At 40.5% G+C, this 12,843-nt stretch overlaps 1 protein-coding gene across 7 annotated transcripts; it reads right to left on the bottom strand.

Annotated features, from left to right (window-relative positions):
• Nucleotides 1-738: 738 nt before the first annotated feature.
• washc2c (WASH complex subunit 2C) lies at nt 739-11,175 on the bottom strand. 7 transcript variants are annotated; one of them, XM_069144683.1, is made up of 31 exons: nt 11,054-11,175; nt 9,886-10,029; nt 9,577-9,741; nt 9,360-9,428; nt 9,101-9,274; nt 8,909-9,002; nt 8,742-8,803; nt 8,583-8,639; nt 8,390-8,494; nt 8,156-8,240; nt 7,908-7,967; nt 7,653-7,783; nt 7,460-7,550; nt 7,316-7,369; nt 7,021-7,227; nt 6,771-6,922; nt 6,536-6,646; nt 6,125-6,220; nt 5,937-6,038; nt 5,746-5,853; nt 5,483-5,655; nt 5,203-5,323; nt 4,558-4,992; nt 4,308-4,436; nt 4,048-4,149; nt 3,834-3,908; nt 3,500-3,559; nt 2,748-2,969; nt 1,924-2,625; nt 1,544-1,715; nt 739-1,408 (listed from the first exon to the last, which is right to left on the bottom strand). In XM_069144683.1, exons 2-31 carry the CDS (start codon nt 10,027-10,029, stop codon nt 1,263-1,265), a joined length of 4,404 nt encoding a protein of 1,467 aa, XP_069000784.1. In that variant the 5' UTR covers nt 11,054-11,175; the 3' UTR covers nt 739-1,262. The 7 variants fall into 7 exon arrangements, with proteins under 7 accessions (XP_069000784.1, XP_069000781.1, XP_069000782.1 ...); XM_069144680.1 differs by having other exon boundaries at nt 7,653-7,780; nt 8,156-8,273; XM_069144681.1 differs by having other exon boundaries at nt 739-1,384; nt 8,156-8,273.
• Between the last annotated feature and the right edge of the window lie 1,668 nt (nt 11,176-12,843).

The following is a 12,843-nucleotide window of genomic DNA, read 5'->3' on the forward strand; positions in this document are numbered from 1 at the left end:
CTTTGTGACGTCACTTGATTGACACGCAAAGGAACAAATTGACGAATAGTGAAGTGGGCGGGACAACCATTTGCCTGTTGACAAAAAAAAACAAAAAAACCGTGGACCAAAGGCAGAATCTGTCAGTTTAACATCATTGAGAGACATTCATATCCATTAAAAATAAATAAATAAATATATATATATATCCTCACAGGAGTAGTTATACATGTTATTATAATAGGCTTAAAATCCAACAAGTAGTTGTTTACATCCCTGTTGCTGGTATTAAAAGTTTCCAACTATAGAAAGACATTTAAAGAATGGAAATCTATTCAAATGTCTGTTTTCAAAAGTGTGCTGATTCATATCCCTCTACCAGCAAAAAAAAAACAAAACACAAAAAACCTCCTGATGCATCCGAGACAAAAAGGCTGTAATGCCAATGATCAAGGAAGAGGATTCAAAAAAAAATTTCTCACTGTAAAAAAAATGTCAAAATTTTCAATGACCTAGTGAGCTCTTCATTTAAATGCTAACCGGGGAGCAGTTTCAATTCATCCTTTGTTTCACTTCACTATTACTGACTATAACTAAAACAATGGATGTTAATCAACCGAAAATGCAATTGAAATGGTGTTAATAAACAGATACGATTGGAGTGGGCTTCCTGCTCATATCAGACAATGATCAATATATGTCTAGATAGACACAAAATAAGTGAAATCCAGGGAATTGGAAATAATCACACACGTCAGATAGCATAAAATAACTTTCTTTTTAGTTATTAAAATTGAATTTTCTTGTGCATCACAGCCAAAGTTAAGAAATGGATGAATTTCTTAATAAAAACGTTGTCAAAATGACTAAGACAGTAAGTAAACACATAGATTTTTTTCATAAACATGATATGGCACAAACCCAAAGACACAAAATCTCAGATGGCAAAGCCAAAGGATACAAAACACACAAAAAAAATTACCATTTAATTTCTGCAGGCTTTGAGGCTAAGCATGTGGTATGTTTGTAAAGTGCTATCATGTATAATAAAGACTAACAGTATATAATAACTATGATGCCAAGATGATTTGGGGAATGCTGTTGGAAGATGACTAGACTCTTTTTCATTTGAGTCTTTATCTGCCAAAAATAAGCCACCGTATTTATATGACTTTATATGAATAAATACTCTATCAACAGTGTATCCGATTTCTTTTAAGTGATCCGAACGACAAAAGAAGGAATCGACAATTGTACAAATCTGGCCTCTCCAAAACTACAGTTCAGTTTCCGCCCAGGGCGTTAAGTGGATCATCAAATATGTTGCTGGAATCTGCTGCTGCACTGGCCTCCTGGGATGGTGGTGTTTTCTTTGATTTATGGGGAGCCTTTGCCGCTGGTTTTACTGTGCTTGGGGAGAAAATGTCATCTTTAAAAGAACAGAGAGGTGCACATAAATATTTGGTTAAATAAGCGAGTTCCCAAAGAGGCAGAGAAGAGAACAGAAAGTATCAAAAGTTGTAATGAAAAATAGGAATGTCTGCATGCGATAATTGTTGCTTACCCATGTCATCATCAAATATTGACTTGGTCTCTCCCTTTGTCTTGGACTTCTGTTTTGGTCTTAAAGTGTCTGTCAGGTCAGCAAAAATGTCTACGTTATCATCGAACAAGCTGGCATCAATGGTCTTCTCTTTGTGCTTCTTTTGAACTTTAGGCACAGTGGCTACGTCATCCTGAGAACATAGAAATTAAGCCAATCAGGGAAGAAATTAAACATTGTAATGATGGCACAAATCCGCCTCGACAGAATTAGCATATATATATATACATACATATACATGTATATATACATACATATACATGTATATATACATACATATGCATATATATATATATACACACACATATATATATACACACACATATATAAAATAAAGGTACCTGAAAGATGTCCTGCTTTGAAAAACTACTGCTGCTCTTGATATCTTTACTACTTGTGGATGTGGGGGTGGAACTGTGGCTCAGTCCAAAGATGTCCTCATTGTCGTCATTATCTTCTTCCAAAAAGGACGAGGCCATGGCTTTCTTAGTGGTTGACCTTGGTTTAACCTTTTGGAAAAGGCCATCAGTGGTGTCGTCAAAAATGGATGGGAGTGTGCTTTTGTCTTTCGGTCCCACCGCGCTACTGGCCTGAGGATGTGGAGTCTTGGTGGTTTGTTTGGTGGAGGGCGTGGTAGTGGCCGAGGTGGCTCCAAACAGGCTGTTGGAGCCAAAAAGGTCATCTTCATCAGAGGACGGCAGCACCTTGGTACCGCTGCTGTCTTTACTTGAGTCTTCCTTTCCAGCATTTGTCGATACTGGCAGTGTCAGTTCAGAGGGTCTGGGGGAGGTTTGGGAAGGTTTCGGTTGAGAAGGTGAGGGGGTGGGCAAGGCTGTGGGTGCAGCTGAGTTAGGTAGTGTTGGACTGACACGTGCATGGCTGGACTTTCCTGGTGGAGGTAAGACTAAACCAGACAGACTGGGGTTTGGCCCCAGAACTTCGCCACCTGGAGCGTCTTCTTTAACCTCCAGAGACCTTTGAGCCGCTTGCTGCCTCACTGCTCTGGACTGGGGTCGCCGATGTGAAGAGCCTTTGGCACGACTCTGCACGACATAAAATGTATGCTAACAATCTCAGAAATCCAAGCAGAGGAAAAGCAACTGAAAGACTTCGAGATAAAATAAAAATAAAAAAAACACAACACTCTAGGAATCAAAGGCCTTACCTTGTGTACGTTCTGCAGTGTTGTGACCTGGACTGGGGCGTCAAAGCTCACTCCTCCTTCACTCGCCGTCTGGGCTCCTACAGGGGTTGTGGCAGGGCTGGGGCTCAGGCTGGAGCTGGACACCCCAGAGGAGGAACTAGCAGCCATGCCAGGAAGTACAGACCCGGGCAGAGTGGATACTGCACCAGGCAGCAACGCAGCAGGGTTGATCATCAGACTGGCCTGAACATGACAAGAACAAACCCACCATTACAATTATTTACCAAGATGGAAAAAAAAAAACCTACCAGAGCACTAAAACTGTTTGAACAGACTTTTTAATTAACGATATCCTACGTTTGTACATTTCTATACCTAAAGCCACACATTTTCAGCTACTCTCTATTCATGAGGTTCTCAGCGTGGCTCCAAACAGCACATTGTTCAGAGAAATGAGAAACCAGGACTGTGGATAGAATTGAGGAAAGAGCGGGATGCGTGAGTAACAAGTCGTGAAACTGCAAGAATGAGCGAAAAAAATTCTCCTGTTTTATAAAAATCAAATCCAAACAGAGAATTATATTTAATTTGAGATAATCGTGCTGCTGTATCAGAGCTGCCAAGTTTTGAAGTTAGAGTATGAAAAAAGCCCAGACGGAAGAATCCTTAAAAGAGAAAACACAAGTGGGAGGAAGGACAGTCATTCCTCAGAGGGAATCAGAGTGAAATGTCAGGAATAAAGACTTTTGACTTAGTAAAAACAAAAATATTACTTGAAGTTTCCCAATCCTGGATGAGGAATCTTTAGGTTTTACAGGGCTTGGTGCAGGTTTCTGTGTGGTCAGATTACAGCAGGATCAGAGTTTTATCCAAAGAAAAGCATTTATGGTTTTCACCTAGAAACAAACACTGTCTTTCAACAGGCAAATGTGTTTATAACAACATTGTTTTAAAGAAAGTATATAAAAAAATGTTTGGTTTTTTTTTTTTAAATGGTTGCTAAAACAAAATAAATCGAGAGTCAAATCCACGTGGTCACACAAGTATATGCTCAGAAACCAAACAGCATTATATTAAAGCTATAGTATAGGATTCCAGTGGACTCACCTCAATCTCTGACACAGGTTCTGGACTTGCTAGTGGCGCTTTGTCAGAAGGTTTGCTGGGTTTCTCTGCTACTTTCTAAGAATAAGAAATAATAATGAAGTTGAGTTCAATGACTGTTTCCACAGCTGATATTTTTTTTCTAATGTAATATTTAGTGCTGGATAAGCAGAACTCCTGGTTTATTTCAATCACTGAAAACTAAGCAAGCTGCTACCGGCAGAGAAGCTTTTGGCTTGACGGAGCAGAAGAGGTCATCCTCATCATCATCCGCAAACAGACTTTGTGCCACTGGCTTCACTGAGCTGGGTTTGGAGCTCTAGAAGGTGAACACAGTGATGTATCCTTAACATCAAGTGAAAGACATCAGCACTCAGACACAGCATGTAGACGAGTTAAACATGCTACTTGCAGAGACAAGACGACACAGAACAGACATAAAAAAACCAAACATATATGAATATCTAATGTACTGACTGTAGTTTTCCCTGAGGTGGCGAAGAGGTCAACATCTGGGTCGTTGTCCTTCTGCTGTGTCTGACTGAACAGCAGCTCTTCGTCCTGGAACACACCTGTACTCTTTGCCTGCGCTCGCTCCTCTAAGAGCTGTAAAAAAAAGTTACACAGACCCACATTTTAATGCCTCAACTGCAGGAAAAAAGAGGACGGTAATGCAATTAAACCAGTTCTCCCCCCCAACCTTAGGTTTATTGTCAAACAGACAAACCTTGGGTGTCTTTTTTGCTGTGGGTTTAGTGGGAGTGAATATTGGATCATTCCAATCAGATTCATCTTCCTCCTCATCAGCATCAAACAGACTAACAGTGTTAGTTTTGACTTTCTCTTCCTTCTTTTCCTCCTCCTTAACATTTGGCGGTGGGCTGTCCTTAGAGAGGAAGATGTCATCCTGGTCTGCATCATCCAATGGGCTCTTTGTCTGCTTGTTGGCAAGAACATTAATGCCTCCAAAGAGACTGACTGCCCCTGCAGGTTTCTTTTTGCTTTCACTGCTCCCCGGCGACAGCGACGTTGGGAGAGGCTCCGGGGTCTTTGCTGCAGACTTCTCCTGCTCTGATGGCACGTCGTTTCCTGCTTTCCCAGAAACTGCAGCCTCCTTAGACTTCTCTAACAGCGGGGACGGCTGAGAGGTCGCATCAGGTGTCTGAGGAAAACAAGTTATCTCAGTGTAATTAAATGGTGTAATCACTGGTATGTGACGAACTCATATAGCCAACTTGAACTGCAGCAATCTAAATGGTCCTGTCGGGGGTTGAGGAAAAAACATTTTAAAAGATCACTGGAGAGAAGCTTCAAAACAACATTATTTGTCATGTCAAATGTGAAATACAAAAAACACACGAAGTGCACTCACTTTAGCTGGGGCAGCAGGGTTTGTGTTAACAGACGGTTTGATGCCAAAGAGAGATCCTTTATCTTCATTATCATCACCTTCGTCTGCAAACAAGAGAGCAACCCTCTGGGGCTTCTTCTGACTGTACGAAGAGCGACAGGAAAAAAAAAAGGATCATTAACAATTCCTTAAGAATGAAGGTGTCATATAATATATATATATATATATATTAATAGTGAACAGAAATGTTTTGTATTATTTCTAATATAAGTAAGAGAAAAATAATTCATGCTGTTAATACCTTGTTGCTTTTGTTGGAGCAAATAGGTCATCGTCTTCATTGTTGTCAAAGAGGCTGCTCTTCTGAGATGTTTTGGCACTGGGGAGGCTGGATGGGGCGCTGGCACTGGATTTCATCCCTCCAGTCTTGGTCTCTGACTTTGTTGCACTATTTTTCGAATTTAACCACTGGTCCTGTTATTAAAGACAATCATGTTTCATATTGTACATTCAATAAAACATCGGTAGACAGCAGGGAAATATCACTTCTTTAAATTCCCATACCTCATCATCGCTGAAGAGGGAGCTGGGCTCAGCTTTGCTGGGTTGTGGTGTGGAGACTTTAGCTTGATGAGGTTTTGGTTTCGATTTAGCTGCAGATGCAAACAGATCCTGCAAGGTGAAGAGCCAGATTATAGTGATGTTGTCTCAGCGAAAACAAGCTTGACTTAATTCAGTTTTGTAATGATTTTCACCTCTTCTTCCTCGTCGTCAAATAAAGACAACGGGGCCTTCCTGGTTTTGCCCTGGCTTGTAGGTTCAGGATAAGACTGGCTCTTAGGAATGGTTGGAAACACCTGGAAGGGACAAATACGTATATAGTGAAATTAAAATGTATTATTGCTGTTGTCACTTTTTCCCCACTGATGTTTGAGAACCTTACCTGTGCGTCTTCATCATCAGAGAAGAGGCCTCTGGTCTGGGGTTTCTGGGGAGTCTGCTTGACAGCAGCTTTCCCAACATCAGCAGCAGGACCATTCTGAAATTCACAACGTGAAGACAAAATCTGAATGTAAATAAACTTTCCGAATTCAAACTTTCTTTCTGAAACTACGAGGTTTTAGTCTTGAAAGAAAAAGGCAAATATGCTCCTCTTGTTTGTTCATTGAATAAAATCCATGATTAAAAGATGACCTTGTCTACAACTAGTTGATAGCAAACTTTTGATAATGCTCAATGGCCTGCACACTGTGGTTAGAGAAGCCTAATGGAGTGAAAACCTGCCATTTTACAACTGAAAACACCAAATTAGATTTTGTCAGGAGTATATTTTAAGACAATGGTCGATTCAGACCTCCTCAGATTTCTCAGACTCCTCGCTGGTAGATGGCTGACGTTTCTTCAGGCCCTCACTGAGCAAGCTTTTAGTCCCAGGACCAAACATGGAGATGGCACCCGCTGGCACCTATAAACATAACAATTAACTGTCCACTCAAAAAAACAGTATGGAGATTTACCAAACAAAGTCAGACATTCACACAACTCTGAACACGGTGGGCCATCATGTTCACTCGTATGTTAATCTCTACCTTTTTCTCAGGTGGTTTAACCTGCTCTCCTTCTACCTCCTTCATGCTCTGAGTCGGAGTCGGCGTGGTGTACTTGTCACCGAATATGTCACCATCCTCATCGTCATCGAACAGGTCAATAGCTTTCTTAGGTTTGGGTTTCTCCTGTCCAGCTGAAAATAAAGGGGAAAAAACAACCAGTAGTTTTAGGGTGAGTATCTCGCCTCATCTGGGACAGCGGCACTGAAGTGCCCCGTTTCCACACACTTACCAGATTCAGACTTTTTCAGGGTTTTATCGCTGAAGAAGTCATCGTCCTCGTCCTCGTCCTCCTCATCATCAAACAGCCCTCCTCCTCCTCCACCACCACCACCACCTGTGGGAGCCTGATTGGAGGTGGCACTGAATTTGAGAGCTGGAGTCCCATTCTGTTTGCTCTCCTCTAAATCAGATTCATTCCCTGAACTGAACAGGCTTTCTGTTGGGAGAAAGTGATTTGGTTAGTTCAAGGATGACGAAGCAGACAATAAACTGATGTTAGCCAAGTAACAAGTAACTGCAGCTACCTGGGAATATTGAAACGGCGCCAGCTGGAATCTTCTTTCCATGTTTGCTCGATTCTTGGACAGAAAAGACAAGTTATGTGTCAATCTACTAGTCCACTTTTTTCTTTCAAAATGTCTGAAAAAAAATCTGTTTTGTTGTCTAACCTGCAGTTTGAGCTGGCGTTTTTATGCTTTCATTCAGAGGTTTTTTCTCTTTAGAAACAGGAGGTTTGGGTGCCTCAGAGAATAGATCACCCTGAAAGTGAGAGCATCATACAGCACAAATCAAATTCTGTCTGCCAGAATTCCTTTCATGTTGAATCAGAGGGAGCAATGAAAATAATTCAGTTTAATATACCTCGTCATCATCATCGAACAGGCCTTTCCCTCCACTAAAGAGGCCACTTCTCCCTCCAAATGGGGAGAAGTCATCTTCATCATCATCCATCTTCGGCGGCTTGAACATGTCATCACTTTCCTGTTCAGCTACTATTGCAATGGACAGTAACAGTATTGAGCAGCATATTTGAAGCAACAGGGCTTGCTATGGAAATAACTTGTGCAAAACCTAACAAAATGTTTGAATTGAAACGATGATGAATGAGCGTCCTACCCTGTGGCTTTGCAGGCTTTGCTTCTTTTCTGCTTCTACTTTTCTTCTTAGATGTCAATGCTTCAAAAATATGACATGGTAGAAAGAAAAGATCCATAAGCATGCACATGCAGTGATGGCTCTCTTGAAATGCTTTTAATGTAAACCTCAAATGACTTTGATTAAAATAATGTGATGAGTGTAAGGAAAGAAAATTCGGTGAGAAATTATGATGTACCACCACTTGTTTGATAATGACAGGGACTTACATGCACGATCTCCTTCAGGTTTGCTGATTGGTTCGCCTTTGATTCGGGCAGCGAGCTCATCAGCAAAGGACGACGGGCCTTTGATCTGAATGTGACAGACCAGAGCAGATGTTTCTCTCTGAGGTCGCAAAACAGATCCGAACAATTTCATAATAAAATTAGAAATAATAGACTCAAAAATGTGTTCCCATTCTACTCTAGTTATCGATTTATTTTCTACGAGCACAAGCATACCTTATTGTCGCCATCATCCTCCTTATCGGATTCTCCAAAGATGTCGGAATCATCATCCTCCTCCTCCTCCTCTTCATCGTCATCGTAACTCATCATGGATGACTTCTAGGTAAGTATGGGAGGAAAACCCAAAATTATACACTTGCTTAGTATGTAAAGCGTTTTTTGATGTGCTGGGCAAACATGTAATTACCTTTTGAATAACATTGTGACCTTCATCCTCCTCCTGATCAAAGTCCTCATCTGATTGCTGTTAAATTAATAAATACAATGAGTTTTTCTGAAAAAAAAGTCTTTTGAAAAATAATGTTAAAGAAAGATTAAAAAAACAAAAAAACAAAAAGTGTCTTACAACTGCTTCTTTGCCATCTTCACTCTCGATCACACTGTCTCTGTCACTGTCAACAGACATTTCTGAAAAGAAAATGATTCCGAACCAATGTTTGAAATAAATACTACAATGTGTGAGTGTTGATGGGGGATTTACAGTGCTGGAAGAAGCTGTAGTAAGTATATTACCATCACTTGACAGGTCACCAAGCCCAACATCATCTTGTTCCATGAAGGCCTGGGAGCCAATCAGATATGGAAGTGGCCTGTCCACATAAAGGTCCTAAAACACAAGGAAACAACAGGCACACCTTCTAAATTACATTCATTTCAGCAGTAACTGGAGTAATCCTCCTCACTGTTTCAAGATTAATAGCGCACCTTAGGCTCGAGGATGGCCTCCACTCTGTCTGTGACCTCCTCGTCCTCAGAGTCAGAGTTTCCTGCTTTGATGTCCAGATGCTCGAAGGCAGACTCCAGCACTTTTAGACCATAATTCACGGCTTCCTGCATCTTGGGGATCAACTCTGCCTCTTTCTGCTCTCGAGTCTTCTCCTGGAGGAAAACCAAACGTGACAAAATTTTGGAATATTCAAGAAATATGAGTAATGTGTGCGGACATAACTTAATGTTAACGTACCTGCTCAGGCTGCTTTTCCAAAGCGTCAGTCTTGGGAAGAGCCTCTTCTACTTCTTCATCATACACTCTCTATAACAGGACACAAGACCTTTCTGTTAAACACAATAAAATTGTAGCTCCAAAAGAACATAAACAAGTGAGGTGAATTGCCATCATCTGCAATTGTAGTCAATCAATTAATACTAAACAACATAAATGATTAAATGATATACGTTACATTTTCTATAAACTGTGTATTGGAGAGCATCAGGAAGTCATTAAAGACAGAATGCAAGCAGCTGTCTGTGGCCTTGGTGTCACTGATCAGACTGTCCAACTGCTTTTCTATCTCATGTGTCTTCGACAGCATTCTCTGGGAGAAGTCTTGGAGAAGGAGGAAGAGCTGTGAGGAAGAGAAAGTTACGAAGTTACTTTCATTACACCAAGGCAGAACACATTTCACAATCTTCTCACCTACTTGAACTTCTAAAGCATTTCTCTGGTAAATGTGAAAAATGATGATGATAAATTGACGTTTCTGCATTACCCCCGAGTCAGCTGCCAGGGACCAGTTGGCACTGCTCTGCCGTATCTCCTCAAGAGTCCAGGGTCTCTCCCAAACCTGAACATCACTCGCTAAGTGATCACTCCTGCTTGGGCCATTTGCTATTCCCTCCGGCAACCCACTCATCTGCAAGCAGATCATTTGTTGTTATTGATGGAATTAATAATTCAAACAGACTTTTACATGCCTGCCACACCTAAAGGGAAAATCCAAACAAAAACAAAAAAACTGTAGTGATCATATCATATAATCTAGAAACAAGTCATGGAGTTCCTCCAGAGAAACTTGAGTTTGGAACAACTCTTTGGACACTGCGACAACAACCACAGTGATATTACTTGAATAAAGGTGTTGAGGGAAGATTTCTGTCAGATATCCTACATTTATGACCTCCAAAACCTTAGGAACACTCTGCAAGCAGCAACTGGATTCATCAGTTAACATGCAAAACTTTTTCCATGTTAACTATCCTACTTGGCAAGTAGGATAGTTAACATGGAAAACCAGGTCAGCGGCAGACACATAAACTGTTGCCCTCTGGTCAAAGGTTTAAAACCCTGCACTGTAAATCTAACCAGGAACAGATGCATTAGTAATATATTTTTGGGATGTGTGATCATTAGTGTGATGTTCTTATTTTATCTGCATTACTAATTGGGGCTCATACTACTGAAAGGCATTTAAAGCAATAATAAAGTATCTTCTTCTTCCTCTGTGGTGCTAATCCATAAGCATAATACGAGGTGTTGATCCCCTGAGTTCCTGCTGTGCTCGGGAGACCGTCTGTGCCTGCAGATTCCCGACAAGCTCCCAGTGTCGTTGAACCGCCACGAGATAAATCCCATTTTAACTCGTATTTACCCTTTGACTTGTGTGGTTTTTACTGCAACACTTGCGACACAACAAGCGTCGGCTCTGCAATAACGTCACAAATTTGCAGAAGGAAACTTGCCGTGTGCACATAAAGTTGCCTAAATGTTGTTTCCTTCCTCCTAGAAAGTGTTTCTGGGAGAGAAAGCAAGGAGGGGGGGGGGGACTGTTTGGCTAGCGGCTAGCCTAACTTAGCTTGCCAACACCAACGGTAGCTCCTGCTACTCCAAGCGACACAAGAGTGACATATTCGCCCAAAATTAAGCACTGCGAGGCTTACCTTGAGTACCCGCTGGTCAAATAGCGTCCACGACGGCCAAGTGCGGTCAGAAACGACGAAAAAAAAACCAACCAGATCGATTATGCAAAATTTGGCCTTTTCCTCATTGGTCTTCTGACAGGTCAGCCATGTTCTGTCTGCAGACAGTCACCTGACTGCCGGTCGCCTAGCAACCCGGTGAAAGTGGGGCGGAGTAGAACGAACCGACGACGACGCGAAGAAGCGAAGCTGAACTCCGACTGCTGCTGATCGTGTTCGTTCGTGGTCGCTTATTCAGCGACACACATTTAACAAGGGAAGACCGTTTGTAGATTTATACACGATTTTCTGTCAGAGTTTATGGATTTTGTTCTCCCTCAGGATTATTTGGGTTTTTTTTTAGGCGCTCACCAAAAAAAAAAAAAAAAAAAAAAAGTTTCCTTTCTGAGTTTATGTGCAGGTTGAGCTGACTAAAAAAAAATATTCTCTCTTCATTTATCTCCTGCTTTCATCATAAAGAATGAGTGGGTGGCAGTAACTCAGTATATTTACTGAAGTACTGTACTTAAGTACACATTTCAGGTACTTATACTTAACTTGAGTACTTTCATTTGATACTTTATACTTCCACTGCACTACATTTCAGAGGGAAATATTGTGGCCTACTTTCTACTCTTCTACATTGATTTGACAGCTTTAGTTACTTTTCAGATGAAGATTGGACATAATTGATAGTACACCCAAGATTTTAAACTACAACAAATTGCCAATTTCACAGTGTGTAGTTGAGGTCACATTGTACATGTCTGAGTTGTAAACAACTCCACTAAATGGGGATTTTTCCCTTTAAACTTCTCACATCGTTTCATTTCATTAAATAGTCAATTGACCCAATATCTCATCAATAATCATAGATTAAAGAAAAAGTCCAAATCAGAACTTTGTTTTTTTTTTCTTCTTTCCTGTCCCAGTAATCATCTGATGACCCCTCAAATTCATCTGCTGTCCCTGGATGTAAAACTGGATTTAAAGTAGTTTAAACTCCACCTGCAGCAGCTACAACACTAACATGCTGCTTACACGCTGATGTATTCCTAATAATATAATGATGTCGTATAATAATATATCAGTCAGTATATGTACTAATATATATACAGTTCTTTGACTTTAACTAAGCTACATTTTACTTCTAATACTTATGTATTTTCAGTTAAGTAAGATTTTTCACGCAGGACTTTTACTTGTAATGAAGTACTTTTACATTGTTGTATTGGTATTTTGACTTAAGTAAAGGATCTGAATACGTCATCCACCATCGTACAGAATAGATGTAGTGAGCCTATTTTCAACCAGCACGCCGTCGTACTGAAGCCATGTTGACACTCATTTTAAACTTACTAAATAATCTATTTTATCACAAACAAGAGATGGCGCACAATGACCAGCTACAAAACAGGAACACTTGTTCAGATGGCAATCTGATATTGGCAAAAGACACGCCCAGAAATATTTCTATTTAAACCTAAATATCAGCCTCTGTAATGTTTACTAATGGTGAATAGGCTACAGCAGATAACCAACATGATGTGGATGATACGTTTATATTGAATTAAATGACAGCTACTGATTGCCACCGAGTACAATGAGAGGTTCGGAAAACATCATTTTAGAACAAATGACTACAAAAACAGACACTTCATAACTGAACTGGCCATCAATCTGACAGGTCTTCATCTCTGACCATATAGTCATATGAATACTAAATATATTAGTAATGTTAATTTTTTTTTTTACTGTATATAGGTTATGAC

The sequence above is a fragment of the Embiotoca jacksoni genome, unplaced genomic scaffold (assembly GCF_022577435.1).
Source record: "Embiotoca jacksoni isolate LCO1_2020_lvr unplaced genomic scaffold, fEmbJac1.0.p SCAF_12, whole genome shotgun sequence".
Classification (NCBI taxonomy): domain Eukaryota; kingdom Metazoa; phylum Chordata; class Actinopteri; family Embiotocidae; genus Embiotoca; species Embiotoca jacksoni.